The sequence below is a fragment of the Canis lupus genome, chromosome 11, assembly GCF_011100685.1.
Source record: "Canis lupus familiaris isolate Mischka breed German Shepherd chromosome 11, alternate assembly UU_Cfam_GSD_1.0, whole genome shotgun sequence".
Lineage (NCBI taxonomy): Eukaryota > Metazoa > Chordata > Mammalia > Carnivora > Canidae > Canis > Canis lupus.
Window position 1 is genome coordinate 44,351,560 of NC_049232.1, and position 26,424 is coordinate 44,377,983.

Consider the following 26,424-nt stretch of genomic DNA (forward strand, 5'->3'; position numbering starts at 1 on the left):
GAAACCCCCGTTGTCAGTGTCAACCATGGCCTCAATGAGGACACATCACCTGGCTGCCTCTGTGTTCTCTTCTTACTCATCCCCTCTTGCACACTCGATAATCCCCCCATTCCTGACACGGGCTCTTGTCATCCGTGATCCATGGTATCGTGCTCCCAGTTTTTGTTCTGCTCCACAAACTGCCGCTTCTCAGTTCTCTTTTCTGGTTTCAGCATCTCTAAGGGAAACCCAAATATTCCAGAGCTCAGGTCCCTTGTTTTTTTTTTTTTTTTTTTCTATTCATATGTACTCCCAGAAGATTTCTTGCACTCTCTATATGTTGATATGCAGAGTTACATATCTATCCCTGATCTATTCCCTGAGCTTCACAACTCTTACGTGCAAGTATTTATAACACATCTTCATATCTATGTCCAAAGGGGCTTTATCTTAATTTTTCTCTTGGCTCCCAGAGCAGTCAGACTGATGTTTTGGAATATAAAATGATTTTCTGTACTTCCAGGCTTGACATTTAGGGTAAAATCTAAACTTCTTTTCAGAATTTACGAGAAGTTCTGGCCTTCACCTGGCTCTCCTGCATTATTTCTACCACATTCTTCTTACTTCCCTCTGCTCACTTCAATTTTATATCTCTTTCAGACTTGACTAAAATCAATATGTAACTTTTAAGACTTCTCATATGTGACCCATCTCAATAGATTTTCAGGTTTTCTTTAAAACTGCTAAAATATTGTTCTCCATGTGTACTGCTTAACTTTCAATTGACTTCAAGTTATGTGTTTTTTTTTTCTTTTTTTTTAATGATTATTTAACAAAAGTTTATTCTTAAATGGCCAACAAGATCTAAGACAACACTTCATTCTAGCTACCGGTGGCAACATATGTTGTGACAGGGAATCTAGATGTTTAAACAGGAATGGAATTAAGGATCACCATTGCCTCAAGCACCAAGAACACCTTACTTTTTGCCAGATTTCTTGATTCCACCTGTGGCCTGGAGGCGCTTCCCTGCCCACAGCCTTTGCTTTTAGTTCTTGGAATTTCTTCTGCTCTTCTTGATGTTTCTGTTCATAGGCCTTATCTTACCTGTCTCCTTGGCCTGCTTCTTGGGCTGCTTTAGGGGCTACCTCTTGCCACCTTCCTCTTGGCACCTGCTGCCCCTTCCCCAGGCCCTGCCACCAGAAGCTAGTGGTTACGTTTTTTTATTGGTTTGGTTATGTTTTGATTAAATCAGTCCTTATATTTATTGGTCACCCATAGTATTGTTGAAAATTTCCCCCAGTGATTTTTCAAATACTGTATGGAATTTGATGAAGAGGTCTCCTACAGCTCTCCATGTCACCATTATTTCAGAACAAAGATGAAAATGTGCAACTAAGACCCCCTAAGTAGGGTCACCAGTGACATAACTAGATATAGCAGTAGTACATTGTTGAGGTGTCCTGATATTCCTCACCTCCCAGGGTTCCTCTGCTGTACGACCCCCCATCCCACCTCCCACTCCCCACCACCATACAGAAAGATTTACAAGCTACCTTGCAAGAAATTCAGTTTCTAATAATGAATGATTCCAAATTTTGGTTTTACTCTACTATAAGGCCAAGAAGATGTTGGTATGTCTTCTTCTACTTCCTGTAAGAAAGTTTGAGCTAAGTGGTTAAACATTTTATCTCAGAATGATACCTATTCTTCCTCTATCTTGTTTTGTTTCTATTTGACTTTATTTGTAACTATTGAGCTTAAATATATTGGTAAGCTTTGGCAAAATCTTTTTCCGAATAAGTGGAATATATAAAATTTTTATATATATGATATGCCGCAGGACAGTGCTGAGCTCTGTACCAGCAGCTCTCTTAAAATGGCGTTCATGGTTTTAGTAAATGAGAAGTTGAATACAAACCTAAGCTAGTGTTACTAAAATCACTATTACTCAGGCTTCTGTAATAGAGGCTTCTGTAATAAAAAAATGGTGTTCTAAAGGGGACAAAAAAATCCCACTGTAGTCTGTACTTATTAGACAGTACTATTCAATAGAAGGATGATGTAAGCCACATGTATATTCTTAAACTTTTTAAAGCCATATTAAGAAGGTAAAAGAAATAGATAAAATTAATTTTATTAATATACTTTACTTAATTTATTAAAAAGTGTTATAATTTCAACATGAAATACAATAATTATTAAAATGCTGTTTTATTTTTCCCTGTTTTAAATCCAGTGTCTTTTTTACACTTATAGCAAATCTCGATTCAGACTACTCAAACTCTCAACAGCCACCTCTGGTGAGGGGCTACCATACTGGCCAGTGTATTAGACTATATCTGTAAGCGAATATTAATTTAAGATGCACATACATTTAAGAGACTATTATAGGAACCAAAATCCCCATCACCATTATGTGGAATACATCTGAAGTTTAAATAACATAAACAGAGGACAGATACATTTATTTCCCCTGAACTCTACTTCAGTGATTCCATAATGTAGCATTTTAAATATTTCTATTCAAATAAACATGATTTTGTACTTTACCTCCTGCTGTGGCAACTTTAAAATGCTGCAAGTAAAAAGCTGCTAAAAATTACAAATTGCCACCTAAGTTTCCCTGCCTGCATGATGATAATTAGTCCTATTTTTGAAGGACCACAAATTATTGCCAAACAATTAGATGCATCTTCAGGAAAACTCATCTCTTTTCTTTCAAAATACTTTTTGGAAGAAAAAGAAAAAGACTCTGGTTCCATTCAGTTTGGAAATCTTCACTTTTTTTCCCAAAAGTCAAAAGTAATTATTTATTACTCATAATATACTAGGTATTTATTGGGGATACAAGATGAGTAAGGTACTATTTTTGCCTTAGAGAACTCACAATCAAGCCAAACACCTGAGCTAACTTTATATAATGTCACCCTTCAAAAATATATCTTCAGTTACTTCAATGAAATCTTCTAAGAACAAGGATTTTTTTAAAAACTACTTTATTGAGGTATGATGGACATAGAGAAAGCTTTACATATTTAATGCACACAGCTTGATAAGTTTGGAGATAAGTATATACCCATGAAACCATGGCCACAAGCTATGTTATATGCATATTCCTCACCTCCAAAAGTTTTTTACTGACCTCTTTATTTTTTTGTGATCACACACTTGCCTTAAGATCTATCCTCCTAGCAAATTTTTAAGTATGTAATACAGGACTGTTAACTATAGACACTATGCTATATAGCAGATCTCTAGGACTTACTCATCTTGTGTAACTGAGACTTTGTACCCTTTGACTCAAATCTCCTTATTTCTCCTCCTCCTCAGCTACTGGCAACCAGCATTCTACCCTCTGGTGCTATGAGTTTGACTCTTTTTAGATTCTACATCTAATTAGTATCATGTAGTTACTTGTCCTTCTGTGTCTGGCTAATTTCATTTAGTATAGTATTCTCCAGGTTCATCCATGTTGTCACAAATGGCGGGATTTCCTTCTTTTTAAAGACTGAATAATATTCCAATATGAGTGTGATATATATTGCATTTTATTTATCCATTCAGTCATCAAGAACATTTATGTTGCTTCCCTCTCTTAACTATTGGGAATAATGTTGCAATGAACATGGAATTTCAGATATCTCTTTGACATCACGATTTCAATTCCTTTGGATATATATACCCAAAGCAGGATTGCTGAATCATATGGTAGTTCTACTTTTACCTTTTTGAGGAAACTTCACACTTGTTTTCCATAGTGGCTATACCAGTTTACAATTATCACTGCCATTAGTGCACAAGGGTCCCCTGTTCTTTTCCACTAACACTTGTTATATCTATCTATCTATCTATCTATCTATCTATCTATCTATCTATCATCTATCATTATAGCCATCCTAGCAGGTGTGAGGGGACAGACATCTCATTGTGGTCTTCATTTGCATTTTATTGATGAATAGTAATGCTGAGCACCTTTTTATATACCTATTGGCCATTTGTATGTCTTCTTAGGAGAAATGTCTATTCAATTATTTGCCCATTATTTTTAAAAATCAGATTGTTTTATTTACTTAGTGTTTTCTGTTGAGTTTAGGAAGTCCTTACATATTTTAGCTATTAGTCCTTTATCAGGTGTATGGTTTACAAATATTTTCTCCCATAGCATAGCGTTACCCTTTCATTTTTTTTTTTATTTTTTTTGTTACCCTTTCATTTAGTTGGTGGTTTATTTTGATATGCAAAACCTTTTTATTTTAATGTAATCTTACTTTTCTATTTTTGCATTTGTTGCCTGTGCTTTTGGTGTCATATCCACGAAATCACTGCCAAGGCCAATGTCAAGAAGATCTCCCCCTATATTTTCTTTTAGGAGTTTTAACGTTTCCAGATCTTATGTTTAAGCCATTAAGCCCTTTTGAGTCATTTTTGTATATTGTGCAAGATAAAATCAACCAATTTTATTATTTCACATGTAACCATCCAGCTTTCCCAGCAACACTTATCAAAGACACTATCTTCTACATTTGTGGAATATTCATTTTTAAATTATCTCTAAAATTAAATGAGTCAGTGAGGAGTTATACAGATCAGGAGAATTAAATGGAGAAAAAGAGATATGTGCACATAAACTAGAAAGATTCAGGAACAGTAATTCACAACCACCTGCCCATACCACTATCTCTCTCAGTATAACTTGTTTTCATCCTGTCCTCCCAAATAATCTGAACCAGAACTTGAAATGAAATGTTGTAAAGAAAAAACAAATTAAGTTCATTTTTAAAAAAAGATATTTATCTTCTTAGTTTTTTTGTAAGCTCTCCAAAGCAATGACCAGATTCTATTAGGGTATCAAATAGGACTTAGCACAGTGCCTGTCACAGAGCAGGCCTTAACGTATATTTCACGAGTGAATGTTAGTTTTGTTAATAAAATTCTAGATCATTTTTAAAAATTCTCATTTTTCTGTATGTTCATTGTGATCTGGGTTCCATAATGCTAGAGCAAAAACTATTAGGGTGAGTTATGTTCTTTCCTTCTCTACTTAAGATAACAAGGGGAACATATCAATGTTCAAAAATTATGTGTCAACTGGCTTTATGCTCTATAAATATCCATGTCGACCAACAGAGCAAATAATTCTCATCATGAAGGACTTACTTTCAAGTAGCACAAAAAAATGATAAGAAAAATAGTTCATATAAACATTGCATAACAGAAGCAGTAAGATATAGAAGGCTGGTGGAGTTAGAAGTAATTGAATTCAGGTTTCTTAGGTGACTGTTGAATACACAGAATGAAAGCATATCTATAAATTTTATAACATGCAACACTCAGGGTATTATTTTAATCTCCTATGACAAACATTTTAGATTAATTGTTTTGATCATTTTGAGACAGAACCAGTTACTTTAAAGCAATATATAAGGCTTATTCCTGTATCATTTAAAAAATCAATTTTAATAAAAGTTATCTTAAATATTGTTGCCTTTGGCTTCAGCAAATCCTTTTCATTTGTATGGGGTTTTAGATTTTCAATGCACTTTCATGTACACTCATCTCATTTGATTTTCTTAAGAATTCTATGAGTTGATGTTACTATGCTATAAGTAAAGATATCGAGTCCAATTGATTTTTCTGACTACAGGTCAAAGAAAAGACATTCTGAGAGGTTGCCCTAAAAATCCAGTCTTCCTTTCTTGTATAAATGTACCTTTACCCCATTCTTTTTGCCTTTATCAACATCCCTCTCTGATCAGCATCTTGGAGATATCAATAGTTTGCTGTCTCTATACAGAGGACCCAGGAACTTTTTTCATCAACCTCTCAATCCTGTTGTCAAGCCTAATAAGCAAACAGACGGCACTGTATTCTTTCATTTCTTATTAATATTTTATATTTGTTCTCCTAACACTAATCCTGGTTACAAAGTCTTTACAATGTTCCTCCCCTCCACATCACTCACACATTACCAAGGCTCCAAAATTATAAAAATTTTAACTCTGCACATGCATGATCTATATTCATTCTACTTATTGCAACAAGATTAATTCGATATACGACAAATAGAAAGAAATTGTAATTCAGGACTACTTACTAATGACACTGCTTAGTGAAATCCAACTTTAGAAATAAAAAAGTTCTCTTGTGCATCTCTCAGTTATTTCTCACATGCATTTCCTTCTCCTGTCCAACAAATTTCTAGTGTGTTTCTTCATATCCAGATTCATAGAACCACTCTCAGAGCTCTCAGAACCACTCAAACATTTTTCGCTTTCTCCCTCAATTGACTACATCTTAAATATCTTTCATCAATGTTTGAAACTTTACTTTTAGAAGAGAAAATCAGCTAACTTGACTCAATAGATGATTTTATTGCTTCCTGAAAAGGACCTGACCTCACACAATATGTCCCTCTCCAACCTAGTTCTTTCTCTTTATCATCACCTGCCCTTATTCTCCTTATCTCTTTTTAAAAAATTAATCTATTCCTTTACTAGACTGTTCTAATCATCTGTGCATTCAAGCTCACTGATTCTTAAGAATATGTTACCTCATTTATACATCTTTCATTGGCCTGTTCATCTCACTTTCCATTAGATTTTTCTTATATCACCTAAAACATAGTCAAATCCATTGTATACACACAATAAAAAAAAAAAATACCGTCAGCAACTTTTCCAATGCTGTTCTCTTCAAGGAGATATTTATTTTAAAAAATCCACTGCCCAATTCCTGGTAACTCCTCAACAATTTATAATCTAACAGCTTGCCTCTCACCATTCTTCTCTATACTTGCTCCTACAATGATTTCTCTTTGTATCAGTTATCTATTTCTACACAATGAGCTACCCCCAAACCTAGTAACCTAAAATAACCATTAAGTGTTGATCATAAATTTACTTGTCAGTGGTTCTGCTGACTTGGACCTTGTTTAGTTGAGCTGGAAGGAACTTGCTTAAATCTATCTGATCAGCTGACTGGTTGTTTTGAAACGGACTGGTTGAGGATAGTTGTTTGGCTATTAACTGAGGTTAGAGGAATTCATATGGTAACAGTCCAAATCCAAGAAAGCGTAGAAGCATGCATGGTCTCTTGAGCCATATACACAAAACCAGTATATTGGCATTTCTGTTGCATTCCATTAGCTAAAACAAGTAACAACAGGAGTAGAGAAATAGACTCCATGTGTTTGCAGGTGGAATTGCAAAGTCATGTTACAAAAATGATAGTTACAGGGATGGATGGAGAATTGGACCATGTTTTATTTGGACTCTGTCACATCTTGCTTAACTTCCTTCTTAGATCAAATCAGTCTCCTCTGGGTCTTCAAGAATTACAATTTCCTAGATATTCTCTTTTATTTCAAGTCTACTCTTTTCAATCTCCTTAGTTGGTTGTTATCAATTCTTTGAATATCTGCATTTCTTTAAGTTCTTTCTATGGTCTTTTTATCTTATAACTGTACATGTTTCTTCCATGACTATGTCATATGAATTTACTGCCTTGTCACAGGCTCTGCTTTCATAGAAAACAAATTTTAAAAAAATATTCTTTTCCAACAGTTACTGTTTTAAAGCCTTATCCCCCCCCCCCTTTTAAAGATTTTATTTATTTATTCATGAGAGACATACAGAGAGAGAGAGAGAAAGAGAGAGAGAGAGGCAAGGGAGAAGCAAGCACCACACAGGGTGCCCGACGCGGGACTTGATCCCAGGTCTCCAGGATCGAGCCACTGAGCCACCTGGGCTGCCCCACATTATTCCCCCTTAACTGAACCATTGCTTTAATTTCTTTCCTGCATTCCTACCTCTAGCTTTACCTGTCTTCTGATTATCTGCTGCTTGTGGAATCTTTTTTAAAACTATGTCTGATTATGATATGAGATACTTTATAATTCTAAATCAATCATCTGCTCAAAGAACTTTGATTTTTCTCCATGGAAAGATTAAATTTTGTTTGAATTTTAGGGTCTTCCACTATTTGACCCCAGTCTATTTTATTCAAACTTACAATAATTCTATATACCTTTCACTTCAGTCATATTACAGTCTCTGTTCCTAGGGCATTTCCTATACATCCCTATTCATATCCCTTTCTCATCTGCCCTTTGTCTTAAATAATTGTCCCATCAGACTCATCTACTCAATCCTCTACTTATCTTTTAAGAATCAGCTCAAATAACATGTCATGTGAATCTTCTTCCAGTTTTACATAATATATCTGCATCTATCAGATTTTAATCATTTCAAAGGAAGAAATGATATCATAGATTATGTTGCCAATGGTCAGAGACTTTATGCCTAAGAGTTATAACATACTAAATATCTGTTGAATAGTGCTGAATCACTTGAGATACAAATTAAAGAAAACCCTATTAAAAGGTAATATATATTTAGTGCCTTTCTAATTGTCAAAACCTAACTTGCATATGTGCATTTTTAGTCAGCGAAATCAGGAAAATATCAAACTAAATTAACTGAAGATCTAATTTTGAGATGTATTCCTTTGCTCAATGGAATCACCGAAATGCCTTAAATATAATAAAAACTAAAGCATATTGGGGTGCCTGGGGAGCTCAGCCTGTTGAGTCTGACTTTAGATCTCCGCTCAGGTCTTGATCTAAGGCCCTGTAAAAAACAAACAAACAAACAAACAAACAAACAAAAAAACCTAAAGCATATAATTATATCAATATTTATAGTCACTGTATATTGAATCAATCTCTGTCCATTCAGTAAAGGTGGGTAACTTTAAAATAGTTTAACAAAAAGCCATTTATGAAAACTTGGATATGGTTTAGGAAAACTAGAAGAGACATAAGTACCTTGAAGCTTGTAATACCTGTCATGGAGAACTTCACCACCCCTTGGCCAGAAGTGGTGAGGGGCTAGAGCCTTTATCAGAACCTGCAGACACGGCTTCATAGAGAGAGAAAGCAAACTTACAGGAGCAGTGATCTTTGGTAGAAGGATGTAAGTAGCCCATAGAAAACACAGAGCTAACACTATTTCCTCCTTCTGATCTCATGCTTGTATTTCCCAGTAGCCAAAATCTAACAAGAAGCCAAGTTTACCCTGGAACCCAAGGACCAAGGGAGTCTAGTGATGTGATAAATAGAGAGCAGAGTGGAGAAAGATGGAGAGTGGATCTAGAAGACAAATGTTTGATATTTGGGAGTATGCTTGGATATTTTATTTATATTTTTTCTTTCTTCTGATGCTACTGAACCTCAGTTTCAGAAGAATAACTCAGAATTTATCTCACAGAAATGTTTATTTAGTAAAAATGTGAAAGATACTTAATAGCTAAAGGAGTCCTCAGGTCCAATTATTTTGCATTTTTTGAAGAAACTCAACATCTGCATCAATAATATGGGAGAAAACATTTATAGAGGGAGAGTGGATTCAGAAAACTTTTTATTACAGCTTTCTGCTTGAGTACATAATCAACTTCACAGTCAGATATTTTCATGTCTCAGAGTTATTAGTAGTACTAATGTGCCTTATTAAAAGCATGGAAGTGTTTTTGTTCTTCTCAGAAAATGTTGTAAAGAACAAAGATTCAGTAATATAGCATTTAGGATTTTTAGGTTAATTTGGTAGCCATCTTATACTTGATAGATACAAACCTGCCCAGAGTTCTCCCTTGAAATATATCAAAGGCCAAAGAGATATATACCCAAAATTTTTAATTAATTTTCAACCTTAAGAAGTAGTTGGGAAGATAACATGAGTCAAAATCATTTTAGTGATTTTTTTTTGTCCCAAAAGTGAAGGGACACGAAGAAAGTATCCTTTAGAAACAACATCTTTTTTTTTATTTTGGTTATATTTTAAAGCATACAATCCAAGCTCTGATATAAAATCTAATTGAAGTCTTATAACAAGTGTAACTATGATACATATTTGGATACATTTTGTTACATTTATTCTAAAAAATTGTGTACTACAGAGATTAAGCAATAAAGAGATTGAGGTCTTAGGCTAATAAATGAGAAATCCTGCAACTGAGGTGATTCCCAGTGTAGTGTGGGATCTGTAAAACATTTTGAGCACATACCAAAATTTGTGTCATTTATTATACTAAAAGCATTGTGGAACATACACAATAAAGTTTTTTTTTTTTTTTTTCAATAAAGTTTTAAAGGGGCAGCCCAGGTGGCTCAGCAGTTCAGCACCTTCAGCCCAGGGTGTGATCCTGGAGACCTGTGATCGAGTCCCATGTCGGGCTCCCTGCATGGAGCCTGCTTCTCCCTCTGCCTGCGTCTCTGCCCCCCTCTCTCGCTCTGTGTCTCTCATGAATAAATAAATACAATCTTTAAAAAAAAAAGTTTTAAAGGATGAAAATAAAATAAATATAAATTGAAGATCTGAGATTTTTAACTGCATACCCTGTTTTGAAGATTATTAATCAATAGTACATACACCAATTTACTCATCTGAATTAAAATAAATTTGCATTCCTCAATGCTCACCTTACAGAAAGTGAAAGCCAAAGGCCCTTAAATACGATAGGCCCAAAATTATGAACAAAAAGGGAAAACTATGAAAGGCCATTTTGAGAAAAAAATTTAAATAATTTAATAACCAGTAAGATGTAAGGACCATAGGAGTAGAGGTTCGGAAGGATTTTTATTTTATTTTATTTTATTTTTTGCTTTAGCCATTAAGCAAATGCTGAGTGAGTTATCCAATGCTAGAGATAGGACACCAAAGCTTAGTTTTATATTACTGTTAATTTGAAAATCTTCCCCTTTGTTTATTGGGATATTTAGCTTTTCTCTAATAAAAAAGGATCTGTTAAGTCTTTTGCCCATTTCTAAAATGGGATAATTTTTTTCTTGTTTAATTTGTACAAGTCTAAACATATAGATATTGGGTTTTTTGTCCCTTTTATGTACTTTTATGTTTGACTTCTCTTCCTCAACATTGTTTGTGAGAAACCCGTATTTTGGTGTGTCACTGTAATGTTCATTCTAGTATACGATTCCATTGTGACCTTTTTAAATGCTCTAACTCAAACTGCCTTAAACAATAAGGAAATGTATTTTCACCCATAACTGACAGTCCAGCTGTAGGACAGACCCCAGGCATGACAACCAGAGCAGCTATGATGTTATCAATAAAGAAGTTTTCTTCCATCTCTCTGTGCTGCCATTCTTATGATCGCATGATAGCTGCCAAAGGAAATGGGACTCTCTGCTTTCTTTCTGTGTCTTGTAAGATAGAGGGAGAGTCCCTCTTCTGACCAAGAAATATAAATCTTTCCCTTCAGTCTCTCTGGGCCATAATTATAAAGAGATACGTTTCCATCAAATAAGTAGGCAAAATTTTCAAAGATCTACTCTTTCCTCCCAAAATAATCTATCCATATATCCCCAAGAATGTCATGCATAAAATTTACAAAAATGTAAAGGAACATATAACTCCATTACTATTTATTTATTTATTTATTTTTTTTTTTTTTAACTCCATTACTATTTAAACTGTACTGCAGCACAAACAAAAAAAATCTTTTTATGGAATAAGTATAATCATGGCCATGATAAAGAGTGCAAAATTAGGAAATTACTGGACAATCATATCATGTTAATAGAGTAAATCAGAAGTATTCTTATCAAAACCAGTAAAATAGCTTATTTGAATAAGTCTTGGGATATAATGTACACTGTGGTAATTATAATCAACCATACTATATTGTACATTTGAACATTCCTAAGACAGTAGATCTTTAAAAATTCTCATCACAAGGAAAAAGATTTTCAACTACGTGGTTGTGTTAACTAAACTTATTGTTATCATTTTGCAATACATACATACATCAAATCATTGTCCTAAGACATATGAATACAATTACATGTCAATTAAATTTTTTAAATATATTTTTCTTTTTTACTTTGGAAAATTTATTCATAATCTTTGTTCATTAGTTTCTTCATTCATAAACAGGAGAGAATAATATTACCTAGAATTGCGATGCACATATTCTAAATTATGGAGTGGGTATGTACATAGCTTGCTCAAGTTGTAGAATTGTTGCCAAGAGTCTGAGGAATACTGGGCTGAAATTTACCAAGGTCTCTTTCAGCTCTACAGATTGTAAAATGCTAGTATATAAGAAACAAGATGAACAGAAACATTTCTCCTTCAAGTTATAAATCTAGATTTACGTATGAAATAATGCTTACCAATTACAAGCTCTTAAAACTGTATTTTTATGACATATATACTATTTATACATTTTATAAGTATTTCCTATATAAAATTTAATAACTATATTTCCTTGTTTATTTCAAACAGTACCTTATGTTTTGTACTCATAATGATGGTTCAAAGCGGAATGAAAAGGATGGACCTTTTTCAATCGGTAAAGCAATACCATAATATTTCTATTTTAAATTATGTCGTTTCAAGAATGCTATATGAGAATATGTAAGTCCTTTAAAAAATTAAGTAGATGCTAGCCTCTTTTAAGGGGGTTGTCCACCAAAATCTGTTCTCTGTCTTCTATAATAATGAAATTATAGCTGGGCAAAACTCTATCACTTGACTATACTTCTCAGCCTCCTTTAAAGTTAAATGGGTTTTATATGATGAAGTTTTACTAACAGGATGTGTCCGGGGTAATTTATGTTATTTTTCAGATCGGGGCAGAACTCTTCCAAGTTCTCTTTCTCTTTCCCATATGCTGAAAGCTGGATCCGGAATAACCTGTTTCTGCCAAGCAAATGAAACAATGACCCAGTGTAAGGTAGAAGAACGTTTAACAGGTTCTGAGACCTTGAAGGACCATGGAGAGCAAAGATTCCGGACATCCTGAAGCACTTGAATCAAACATAGTATGTAATAGGAAAAAAAAAATTTTTTTCCATTGCTTTCAATAGTCAATGAATTGTTGGATTTCTTGGTTCTTAGCAAGTCTTTACCATAACTAAAGGCAGGTTCATTAAGTTCAAAATACCATAGAGTCGATTTTAAAATCAAAGATAAAGCAAGGAGATCTGGAAAAATGAAAGGCCAAGGAAAACTTTTATCAGTCCCAAGTATGAAATAGGAGATAGATTGTTGTTCAAATTTCTTCTTATAAAAGCTCAAATTTTTAGTAGAATGCTTATCATTCAGACTCTTAAGAGTCAAGCACCAACACATTCACTGTTGTCCTTTCCCAAATTTTCCCTAAAACATGACAGATGTCTGAGAGTTTGGGTATACAAAAGGACTTTCTTACTAATAAGTTATCATGAAATAAGCAAAGATTATACTGACAAGTAGATTCTGAACATGAATTTCATAAGTAAAATCTGCTATCCTCTAAAAACAATGTAGTTTTAATCCTGATCATTGAGAGATGAAAATCTTAGTTTAAGCTTAAAATTTGAAATTTGAGCATGACTTATCCTTATAAGGTCAGATGTGGTTATTATCTAAGTGTCTTCCTTGGTCCATTATTTCCAGTGCCTAAATATATTCATAGACTGTCTATATCAGATGGATAAGATATAGTTCAAAAAAGCATGTTTATATTAGATAAATCAGAATTGTAATTAATTAATCACTAAACAGAAAGATTAATAAATTGTGTCACCTATTCATGTCGATTTTGTGAGAATTTCTCAGTGAAAAATCTGTTTCTTTTAGCAAAATAGAGATTTTGCTTCCATTCCATGGAATGGAAGTACTCATTCCATATTGCTTTGACTTATATCCTAATTTTTTATAGAGGAAAAGATAAAGGAAGTATAGTTTTGTGAATAGCAGCCATAAAAAATGCTGTTTAAAAATGCCAATCCTTCCTGCAACATTGGTTTGCTAACATGGCCTATTTTTGCTGCTCATTTCTATAAATTATAAGCCCTTTTCATATTTTGGCATTGTAACCCCAAATCACTAATAATTATTAATATGTACCAATAATTCAATTTATTAAACAATTTGGTATTAGTTTCATCATGGCAATACTCATAAACTGACAAACCTATGTCTAAATTAAAGGACAAGAAATGTCTTCCAGTATTCTTCAAATACGTTATAAATATCACAAATATGTTCAAGTTTAGCAAAGATAGCCTGTTTTATGACCTACAGAAGTACTCATTCCATATTGCTTTGACTTATATCCTAATTTTTTATAGAGGAAAAGATAAAGAAAGTATAGTTGTGTGAATAGCAGCCATAAAAAAGGCTATTTAAGAATGCCAATCCTTCCTACTACATTTGTTTGCTAACATGGCCTATTTTTGTTGCTCATTTCTATAAATTATAAGCCCTTTTCATTGCACAACAAATTATGAAAATAAAATGTCAAGGTATTATAATCTGAACTATTAGTTTATTTTAAATCAAAACAGATCCTAGATCAAACTTTTCTAAAATCAACTTTACCCACTTCTTTAACAGACACATATTTTGATATTACAAAGATCTTTTGTATTACTACACGGTGCTTTATCAGTTATCAGCAGAGAATTTCAACAAAGTTGAAATATTTATCAGCCTTAATCCATCTCATGGGGCATTTTGGTTTCAGAGGTTTTTTTAGGAATTATGCTTAGAAGTTGTCCCCACTTATATGTTTTTGTGCTCATTCTTTTACAATTTTTTACATACTTATTCATGATTTTAACACAAAAGGTACTTAAAAACTAAATATTTTGCCTGCTTATTGAATATTCCCAATTTTGTCACACGTGGCAACTATTTTTGAACATTTTGATGCATTATTCCCTTATTATATAGAGCTTTCCCTCCCCTATTTATTTATAAGAAGTGAAAAACGTCAACTCAAAGAGTATATTTCTCTGCTAATATAAAGTCATATAGGAGGAAAATAGGGAAAGGAAAGTGTCAGAAAATACGCATTTATGACTTTCACATTTTGGATGATAATTCTCATTCATCAACCACTTACTGTGGCATTTTACATATAACATCTCAATAAAATTTGTATGTTTTGAGGTAGATGTTGCATTCATTTAATGATGAGAAAAGTAAGGCTTGGAGAGATTAACTAATTTAAACCCAAAACTACAGTTAAGTAGTAGCAGGGCTGATATGCTTTATTCCTATCCTTTAATTTCTACTGCCTCCTAAAACTGTTTTATTTCTTTCACTGTAAGAAATGAAGTAAAGGTGATAAAAATACTTTTCATATCCTCACCAAGATTCTTCTTATATTTTTCAGTCAGAGAGGAAGATCGTATTATTTACAACAAATATCAACTACCTTTCAGCAAAATGCACAGTGTCTTCAAACCCCAGGAATAAAAAAAAATCACAAAACTATTTTCCCTGATACCTTTTTTTTTTGTAATATATGTCATATATTTGAAACTTCTGGGATATGTCACAAATAAAACTCAAACTTATGATTTAATTTCTAGCCTTTGCAAAAACTCATATTCTTCTCCATCACTTATACGCTGTATTATATTCATGATTTTTATGAGGTACACTGGTATCTTCTTTACTACTTAGTCAAAGGTGCCTATTCAATAAAATGCAAAAAGGTTTTTTTAGAACATGGTTGTTGAAATCAACCACTTTTTTTTTGTTTTTGTTTTTGTTTTGCCATTGAAACCACAATTGAGACTTAAATCGCTTTGGAGGCTTTTGATACAGAGACAATTAATGATTTCTTAAAAACTATTAAATAAAGACAGTAGCTGTGCACTGACTATGCTCTACTGCCTAAAATGTAATAAAAATAGTGAAATAGTATTTAGACTACCTAATCTTTAATTATCTAAAACGATCACTTACATTAAGCAAAAATGGTAGCTCACAAAGAGTAAGTCAGACATTGAACCTCGTAAAATGTATACATGTCATGTATATTTCTTAAACATGTGTAAAAAGGTAACACACTTCAAAGAATAGTCGTGGGAAGTTTCTAGGTTATTTTTAACGCACCAGGTTTATTTATCAATTTAAAGGATCCCTTATAAGCTTAAAAATTTTCTTGGGGGGGTAAACAAATCAGTTTATATTAGATGTTTAAGGACTAGAGCAGGGGGCAGACACAGAGCTCCTAATAAATATTACCTTTTTAATAAAAAGGTGTTACTTTATAGGATATCCTAAGTAATACTGATTTATAAAAGCGAATGTTGGCCACATAAGAGATCATGGCTGGAGCATTTAGGGGACTGAAGTATGAACAACAAATTCAACCAACTCAAGATGCATTAATCATTCCTCAAAGAACCAAAACAGGGGGGGAAAAAGGAAAAAAAAAAAATAGGAGAGGTCCTCGCGCCACCGTGAAACGTTCAGGCATCGGAGAGCGTTGACTGGCACAGTGTTCTCGCTGTTGTAAAGGGCGCCCCTCGGCTTCCAGGCCGCGGCCCAGGGACCCCGCAGGGCAGGAGGCAGGAGGCAGGAGGCAGGAGGCAGGAGGCAGGTGCTGTGCAGGCGGGCGGCGGCAGGGGGGCTCCCGAGGGCCGCAGCGGCGCTCGCCCACAGGCCGCCCTCGCCCCGGCAGGGCCCGGGGGGGGGGGGGGGGGGGGGGGCGGGGGGGGCGGAGCGCGCGGCGGAGCGGGCCAGGCCGTTGCTAGGCGCGGGGAAGGCGGGGCCGCGCGAAGCCCCGCCCCCGCCCCGCCCCGCCCCCCGCCGGCCGCGGCCGCGGGCTACAGCCAGGGCCCGGGGGGCCCGGCGTCCGGGGCGCGCAGGCCTGGCTCGGGGGCGCGCACGGGCGGCTCGTCCTTGTCGCCACGCGGGCGCGGCGCGCGCGGTCCCCGCTGCTCGAGGTGCAGCTGCAGCAGCGCCCGGCGGTACATGGCCTCCAGCTTCTCGAGCCGGGCCCTCAGGGCCCTGGGGCTGCCCGGCTCGTCCTCGAGGCCGCCGCCCCCCGCCCCGCGGTTCGTGCCGGCGTCGTCGGGGCCCGGGCTGGCCCTCGCCGCGGCCGCGGCCGCCCCGTCGCCACCGTCGCCGGGAAGCCGCAGGGCCTGACGGAAGAGGCTGCGGTTCTCGCGCTTCAGCCGCCGGTTTTCCAGCCGCAGCCGGGCGTTCTCCTCGCGCAGCCGCGCGTTCTGCCGGTCCCGCTCGTCCCGCGCGCGGATGGCCTCCAGGTGGCTCGCGGCCAGGTCGGCGAACCGCTCCTCCAGCTGCTGCCGGGCGCCGCCCGCACGGCCTCGCCAGCCCACGCCGCCGCCGCCGCCGCCGCCGCCGCCTACGCCGCCGCCGCCGCCCCCGCGAGCCCGGCCCGGGCGGCCCTGCCCGCGGCCGTCCCCGCCGCCGTCCCCGCCGCCGCAGCCCCCGCGCCTGCTGGCGCCACCACGCATGCGCCACATCGGTGCTGTCCCCGCCGCGCCGCCGGCGCCGTGGGCCGAGGCGCGGGCGGCCGGGGCCGCGGCGGAGGAGGCGGAGGAGGCGGAGGAGGAGGAGGAGGGAGAGGTGGCGGGCGGCGGCTGCTGGCCCGGGGCCAGAGGGGGCCGGGAATGTGCCCGGGCCGAGGCGTGTCTGTCTCCCGCGGTGGAGCTGCCCCCCGCCCCCGGGCCTGGCTCCGCGGCCCGCGCACACAATGCCCCGGGGAGCGCGTTGCTGCTCAGCCCTCGGGCGGGGGCGGGGGCGGGGGCGGGGGCGTGAGTCCCGCGCGGGGTGCTGCGGCCGCTTCCGTGCAGGCCCGGGCGCTGCAGCCCAGCGCAGCCACCGCCCGCACGACGCTCGCAAAGCACATAAGGATGGTAACAGGATGCGTTCTGAGACACAGAGGGGCAGGTTGGGAGCGGGCGGTCTTGAGCCCCTCTAGGCGCAGTGAAGCGTCAGAGCTGCGTGTGGGGCCTCGAGTGGGAACAGGCACGTCTCCGAACAGCGTGGGCGACTCCCCACCCGTGAACAGCCGGGGTCCCGCCCTGCAAATTGCAACCCCGTAGAAACCAGGTTAGGATTAGTTGCTTTCTCAAGCGGGTCCACAAACCTATGAGACTCAAAATGTGCTCCAATAGCTAAGAGACTGAGTACTAAGCACCGGAATTTCTGGTGACAGGTGGATGCAACTGATTGAATGAATCACGTTCCTTATTTTGAAGGGATTCCATGTATAAAGTAACTGGATTACTGCAAAGTGAATTAAGGAACATGCTGATGCCAGAATCTCACGGGGGAGGGGGGAGGGGTGGGGGGGTGGGAGGGGTGGTAGCAAGAATATTTTTAGCAAGGTCCCAGGTGATTCTTAGGTTCAGTGAAGTCTTCAAACCTTTGGAACATGTAAACGAGCCAGAAGAGCATGCGACATAGATTCACAGAGCTGGGGTTTCATTGAACAATACAAGTAAAAATAAGAAACTTGGAAAACAGTTAACCAAGTTTTTGTAACTGACCATTGTAATGAACCATACTGGGATTCCTAAAGAACACTGATGCTGGTTGCACGAGAAGTCCTCCATGACCTCCTCTCTACACCTGACTCAATCCCAAAGCACTCTCTTTAGCTTTGTAAAAGTAATGAAGCAAATGTAAAATATAAAAAGCAGATAAAACTGATTAAGAAGACCGAGTAAAATTGTCTATCTGCTCAATTTAGTCCTCTATGACCTATGGCTTATATAACTATTTTAGTAAAAGAAAGGGAAGAGAGGAAAGGAAACGACAGGACAGGACAAGAAGGGGAAAAAAATATATGTATATAGGAGGATGATCCAACCAAAAGCTATCAATAACAGTCCTGGAGGTTATCCTGTGCATAGCAATGAATATTCACCTTATGGTTAATGGAGGGTCCACTAATCTTTCAAATATGAGGTAGAAACAATGGATATAATTTCTAAGTTGAAAGAGGATTTGAGGCAACAGAATTACTAAACTGACTACTGCCAAAATTATTGATTTATATTTAAATGTATTTAAATATAACTTAAAATAATATGTCAATTATCTGCCATAAAATGAACATTACATTATTTCTAAATATAGCAGTGCAAACAGTAAAAATGCTTCTCATTATTTTTTGTCAGTAGTCTCCATATGAAAATATTATTACAAAAATAATATCGGATGAAAATAAAATGGAAAAAATATTGGATAGAGAAAAAATTATGGAGCTGATAAAATTTAGAAGAAATATGGGGCTATAGTAATCTTTATAGACAAATATGTAAGCTCTTAATTAGAAAAAAATAGACACCTGTACTTTCTTTTAAGAATGGGGGATTCTAAACAGTAAAATTATTTGCTTGCTAAATAGGAAAAGTCTTAAAGGACATAGAGTGCTCTTTACCTGACTCAACATGCGTTGTCCTTTAAGCTATTCTTACTCAAGAGAAAGAGGTAAAGAAAGGGATTCCTGGGTGACTCATCGGGTAAGCATCTGCCTTTAGCTCAGGACATGATCCCTATCCTGGGGTCTGGGGATTGAGTCCTGCATCAGACTCCCTGAGAAGAGCCTGCTTCTCCCTCTGCCTATGTCTCTGCTTCTCTCTTTCTGTGTCTCTCATGAATGAATGAATAAACTCTTAAAAAAATAAAGCAATGACTGTATTCCATTAAGAAAATTAAAAAACAATAAAATAATAAAATACAAACTCCAATGGATCGTTTGCACACTGTGTTTAGGAAACTCTAAGGCTAAAGATTATTCCTTCACTAAGGTCATGAAATTTAGAGTAAAAGAGCAGAAAAATGTAAGTCATTTAGCATACTTGATTTTGCTATTTCCCTGCAAGTACTACTACTTTATTTTATTTCATTTTTTTTTTACTAAGTTTTTTTTCTTTAGGTTTTTGTTTCCTCCTCTATACTTTCAATGCCTACTGTCTAATTATTGAACGACTTAAATTTAATTTTAAAAAAGTATTCTCCCTCCTGTGTTTGGTAAGAAAAAAGATGATTAGATGAGGTTATGATCATCACTGTGCTTGATACAATGCTTTAAACCAACATTTTTGTAAATAGTGTAGTTGAGAAAAGCCAGGTCAGCAAGTTGAAGTGGCACTGCTTTTTGCCTTACAAGCTATGCATCTATTTTAGTATTTCTCAAAACCAACTATGGTTGACAGCTGTTGAATTTATTGCACTTTCTCCCATCCTCCAAAAAAGTTTCTTTCCATACATGGAACTGTTATATATTTCTACATCCTTGCTTGAGGAAAAGGCCCTATGGTATATACAGTTTGTTTTCTGTATCCCTAGTTGATTTCTAAGATCTTTTATTGTCATACTGTACTCATTTGTCTCTCATGTCTCTATTTTGAATCACATTCCTTATAAAATGAGTCATATGAAGGTAATTTATGGCACATTTACTTTGGGACAAGTAATTCTATATGCATTATCTCTCTGTTCCATCTCTCCTTTAAAACATCCTAACACATCTCACCAAATAAATTTTGGTTAACAACTTCATCAAGTTCAGTTATATAACAGTGTTGAACTCTTTAGTCTGGAAGTTATGGCTAATCAGGAAGCCCTGGGTGTTTCTAAACTTACCTTCCATTTTTACCCTGCTGGTCTATTCTCTCTTCTACCAAGAGTCATTGAGCTCTTTTGCCCTGGAGTTTTGTTATAATGTCGCTTCTGTGAAGTGAACTGTGTCCTCCTAAAATTCATATGTTGAAGCACTAATTACTAATGTGACAGTATTTGGAATGAGTCTTTAGGAGGTAATTGGGTTTAGAGTTGGTTAGGAAGGTGAGGCTTTCCTGATGGGATAATTGCCCAAAGAAGAAAAAAGAAGATACATCAGAAAATTTGCTATATCTCTCTCTCTGTCTGTCTGTCTGTCTGTCTCTCCTTCCCACCTCCCCATTTGCCATATGAGAACACAGCCAGAAGGTGGCCATCTGCAAGCCAGAAAGAGATCTTTCACTGGGGAACTGGATCAACCAGCGCCTTAATCTTGGACTTCCCAGCCTCCAAAACTATGGAAAATAAATTCCTATTGTTCATACCTTTCCTTTTTTTCTCCTCACATGTCTGGATTGTAAAAATCCACCAGTGCAAAGTTTATACACTACCATTTATACATTGTATGAGTTTATTATATTCATACCATTTGTCTTAGATCCTCTAAATTCAAAGTATTATTCCCCTTTAAAACATTGATAAAGTAATACCTATTCCAGTAATTTGATGCTGAAGTCCTTTCCTAACATTTCTAGTGTAAGTGGATCTGCAAACAGGATATGAGTCCTGTCTATATCTATGTCTATACCTATATAGAGAGACTTAATATATGTCTTATGGATATATCTTGTATCTACCTATTTAGAGAGAGAGAGAGAGAGAGAGGATGAGAGAGATAGGGAGAGAAAGACTGTGAGTGATACAAATATTTCTTTAATGAATAGGATGTTAAAAGAATTTATGCCTTATTTCCTTATTTTGTTATATACACTAAAAGGAGGATTTTACCAAGTAAAACTGCTAACCATTTAATAGTCAACAAAGTTAACCTATATATCTAGCAAGCTGAGCTAACAGAGACTCGCAGTTTTGTAGCATGCTGGAATTACGCAGACTGAAACAAGAAGGTTGGCACTGGCTTGTTAATGACTTGTCTTAATATATAGTAGGTCTTGGGCAGCCCCGGTGGTGCAGCGGTTTAGCGGCACCTGCAGCCCAGGGCATGATCCTGGTGACCCTGGATCGAGTCCCACATCAGGCTCTCTGCGTGGAGCCTGCTTCTCCCTCTGCCTGTATTTCTGCCTCTCTCTCTCTCTGTCTCTCTAAATAAATAAAGTTTAAAATATATATATTATATATATATATAGTAGGTCTTGGGATACTCCGGTGGCTCAGTTGGATGAACATACGACTCTGAGTTTCAGCCCAGATCATGATCTCAATGACATGGAGACCCCTGACTGGCTCCACACTCAGCAGGGAGTTTGCTTAAGATTCTCTTTCTTGCCCTCTCCCTCTGCTCTTCCCCTGCTCACTCACTGGCTCTCTCTTAAATAAATAAATAAATAAATAAATAAATAAATAAATAAATAAATAAATCTTTTAAAAAGTATACAGTGGGTATTTATATGTAGATTTAAAAATATGTAATAAATAAGAGGTATGGGTTTTGGTGTAAGATATACCTGAATTTGATAAATATCACAACTCTCCTACCACAGATTATGGGCCTTGGGTAATCTCCTAACAACACAGCTTCCTCAAAGCCACAGCTTCCTCATTCATATAATGAGAATAAAATAGTATCTAACTCATGAGGTTCTTGTGAGGATCTCTGAATATCTTAAAATAGAGTCAGCCAGCAAGGAGTACTCATAACTGCTGATATTATTATTTTGTAGTTGTTTTATTTTATGAGATAGTCATTTATAGAATGAGTTCTCCTGAATAGCCAGTGCTATTTAAAAATCTTCATTTGAGTTTTTTGCCAAAGGAGCCACCCAAAATATAATATGCAGCCCCTTTGCAGATATGATTCTTCCTTTCTTGATGGTTCTCATTAAGTGTTTGGGTTTTAAAAATCCATATTTTGTAAGCCCAGTGTGCTGAAGTCTTTGGTTAATAACATTGTAAGCTTGGATGTTTGCTAATATTCTTTCTAAAGCCTGAGCTGAACATGGTTTATTTTCTAGGAGTAGATTTATTAGGGCAATGAAGAACATGTATTGATGCTTGGAAGCATGAATATCTCTTTATTGGAATAATTACTACAGAGTTAGGAATTGGGGATATCGATTGCATTTATTTAGTCTTTTGATATGGACAAAAATATTAAAAGCCATCAAACACTAGCATTGCCCTTTGACAGCATCATTTAATTCTAGCTACAGGGAAAATTGCAACATAAACAAAAGCTGTATGACTTATCTGTCTTAATTAAGATACTTTTTATAGTGAGGGAAACACCCTCCTTCTTTCAAATATTATGAAAGCACTTGCCAGATTAATAAAAGAGGACAAAACATTATAGATTAACAGAAAGTAGCATGGCTAAGAGCAAAAGGTATCTACACAGGATATTTGGCCAAAATAAGAGTACAAAATAGACCTTTTTTTTTTTTTTTTTTTTTTAATAGGCTCCACACCCAGTGTGGAGTCCAACATCAGGCTTGAACTCATGACCCTGAGATCAAGACCCAAGTTAAGATCAAGAGTCCAATGGTTAACTGACTGAGCCACCTAGGTGCGCACCCCCCAATATAAACTTTTTAAGGTGGGAAATGGCTGGGAACTGTCTTCATCAGTTCTAAAACAGTGTTATTTCATGCTGTGTGTTTGTAGCTCAGCACAAGCCCTTAAAGAGTCTGGACCCGTGCTGTCCACTAGCCACAGGTAGCTGTTCAAGTTTAAATGAGTTAAAATGAAATAAAATGTAAAAAAAAAAAAAAAAAAAAAAAAATTCCTCAGTTATACTGGTTACATTTTAAGTTGTCAGTGGTCACATGTACCTTAGTAGCTAGCATGAGTGGTGGGGCAGATATAGATCATTCTCAGTATCACAGAAAGGTTCTATGGGGGCAATTAGTATATCCTACTTCTTACTGTAATTACTGGTCTCAACCTTCAGAAATCCATGTAGAAGTTGATAATAGAAAAGAATACCAAGAGACCTGAGTATTTCCAGCATTTTCTGTATGTTTGGTTTCACACCAATGAAATGAGTTTTCTTTTCAACCATGTACACACAGGGCCATCTATCTTATTCTCGAGCATATGTAACTGAAGACACTGATTCTATCTCAATCGAATTCTCCAGTTATGTACACATCACTGAAGATAGTAATAAGAGTTTGGGAATAATTTCTAATTAGAACTAAGTTATTCACAAGCTATTTTCAGAAGAGTTCAAAAGACAAGCAATTTAATTGTTCTCCTACCACTGTCCCGCAAACCCATTCTGTTAGCTATTCCTTCCATTCCCTTGGCTAATATCTCAAGAAGAACCATTAATTTTCAGTGACTTCCAAGAACTAATGAACAGTCCTCATTTTCAGATATTAAAGGCCTATCACGGGGATCCCTGGGTGGCGCAGCGGTTTGGTGCCTGCCTTTGGCCCAGGGCGCGATCCTGGAGACCCGGGATCGGATCCCACGTCGGGCTCCCGGTGCATGGAGCCTGCTTCTCCCTCTGCCTGTGTCTCTGCCTCTCTCTCTCCCTCTCTCTCTGTGACTATCATGAATAAATATATATATATATATATATATATATATATATATATATATATATATATATATATATATTAAAAGCCTATCACAATATAACTTGAAACTTCCAATGCCCATTCAATTCATAGCTTCTCATCTCTTCACAGCAACATCACTGCCCATACCCCGGATCTGGATTAACCAGTCTGCAGTGGGAAAGGAGGATGGAATATATGTTTAGTTTCTTTAATGCCTCACCACCTCACCTTCCTCTAGTTGCTGTTTCTAGCTCCTTTGGGACAGGAACAGAGACAAGGTAAGAGTGAGACTGAAGTAAAAGGAAGAAAAATCATAGAAAAATCATGCTGCCATTTTCTGGCACTTGGTCCTCTGATGGCAGATGCCTGCATGCAAGCCTTTGCTCTCACAGGGTACATTTATGGGTTCTTTGACCATCCCACATCAATCTTCTGGCACAAATCATTCCCTTTTCTTCATTTCACCTCTAGTGCCTCCCTGCTCCTTGCTTTGGTGGTAAACTCTGCACAGCCTCTTTCTGTGGGTTGCCTTACTTCCTACAGGTAGTCCTTTTGGAGAAGTCCTTTGGGGAAGGCTAAAGTCAGTTACATTCCTTGCTTTCCATTAATCCAAACTCAGGAAGTGTCAGTCATTCCCACTTGTCATTCTTCTCTATCATCAAAGTCATCCTCAGCTAACCTTTAACCTTCAGATGGATCTAAACAACAGTGTCCCAACAATACCAAGTCTAAAGGCCACTTTCATTGCACTCCATCTTGTGGAAGCATAAGAATATGAGTTTCTACAGTTCAGAGTGCCTTCTGCTTCAGGGTGAATGTCAGTTTCCATTCTGTGGACTATTCACACTATTTATCTGTAGTTCTTTAGAGGTACTTATATTTGGAACATGTAGGGACTGTCTATTAGACTCTTCAAAGGAATTCATACTCCTCAATCTCCTCTCTGATGATGCTGTCCTCTTATATACTGGTCAATGAACCAGTTTCGCTGGCCTGATCCCTTGATGAATGCTCTGGATACAGTTTATCCTCTTTTACACAAACAGGTACCTATCTTCTATGCTTTTAGTTTTGGCACTTGAGCTAAAATGAGGACACTTTCTACCACATTTCCAGCAGAAAAAAAATATTTGTCCTAGGGAAGGACAAATATTTTTGTATATTCAATATACAATATTTTTGTATATTCATGCAATCAAGTAGTATTTATTGAAATTCTGTAATAAACCAGTATTTAAAATACTTTAATGTATAAAGTGTCTAGCACATTGTAGAAACTTGAACATAGGGATCCCTGGGTGGCGCAGTGGTTTGGCGCCTGCCTTTGGCCCAGGGCGCGATCCTGGAGACCCAGGATTGAATCCCACATCGGGCTCCCAGTGCATGGAGCCTGCTTCTCCCTCTGCCTATGTCTCTGCCTCTCTCTCTCTCTCTCTCTCTCTCTCTCTGTGTGACTATCATAAAAAAATAAAAATCAAAAAAAATAAAGAAACTTGGACATATGTTGCCATTACAATTATAAACTCTAAAATTACAAACTCTCAGATTATACTGGATTTTTTTTTTTATACTGGATTCTGATGTCCTTCATTCTCTATGTTTTCACTAAATATTTCATTCAATCCAAGACCTTGTTTTTTTCTATGCTAGTGATTCCCAAATTTATATCTCAATCCGAATGCTGTACTCTGAGTTCTGGCTTCAAATATTAATTCTCACCTGACATGTCTTGTTGATTATATCACAGGTATTTCAAACATTTTCAAAATAAAACCCTTAATATACTGCCCTTTCTCCTAACCTGATTTCCTCCCATACTTTCCCATCTCAGGGATTAATACTACCACCCAACTTGTTTGAGACAGCTGTCTTCTTTGATTCTTCCTTCTTCCCTACCATTCCACCCCTGGTGCTAGATCCATCTCAAGTTGTTCACTTTTTTCTCTAAAAATATCTTGATTTTTTCTCAGCATCTCCTCTGACATCAGATTAATTCAAATTACTATCATCTATTATGCAGCCTATGCATCAACTGCTTGTTGGTATCAATATTTATCCTCTCAAATCAATGTTGCATGGAGCTGCCAGTGTAACTGTTTACAAACATAAATATGAACAAAGCTGCCCCTTTGCTTAAACACCCCCCACCTCCTCACAATGGTTTCCCATTATACTTTGTATAAAATCCAAAATCCTCATCATGGTCTACAAATTCCTGAATAATCTGTGGTTCCTGCTTACTTCTTAAGACATCAAATTTTGTTGTGTGCCTGCTTGTCTACTATACTCTAACCATGCTGGGTTCCTTTAATTCTTAGAGCTTGTCAGATTATTTCTTGCTTTGGAGATTTTGAACATTCATT

At 37.3% G+C, this 26,424-nt stretch overlaps 1 protein-coding gene and 1 pseudogene across 1 annotated transcript; both read right to left on the reverse strand.

Annotated features, from left to right (window-relative positions):
- Positions 1–958: 958 nt before the first annotated feature.
- LOC111097906 lies at positions 959–9,009 on the reverse strand (annotated as a pseudogene).
- A 7,597-nt stretch (positions 9,010–16,606) lies between these two features.
- Positions 16,607–17,269, reverse strand: TUSC1 (tumor suppressor candidate 1). Its single transcript, XM_038552557.1, has one exon. The coding sequence runs from the start codon at positions 17,267–17,269 to the stop codon at positions 16,607–16,609; it is 663 nt and encodes a 220-aa protein (XP_038408485.1).
- Between the last annotated feature and the right edge of the window lie 9,155 nt (positions 17,270–26,424).

Excerpts from the sequence above, each read along its gene's own strand:
- TUSC1 (XM_038552557.1), bottom strand. The coding sequence starts at position 17,269 with ATGTGGCGCATGCGTGGTGGCGCCAGCAGGCGCGGGGGCTGCGGCGGC.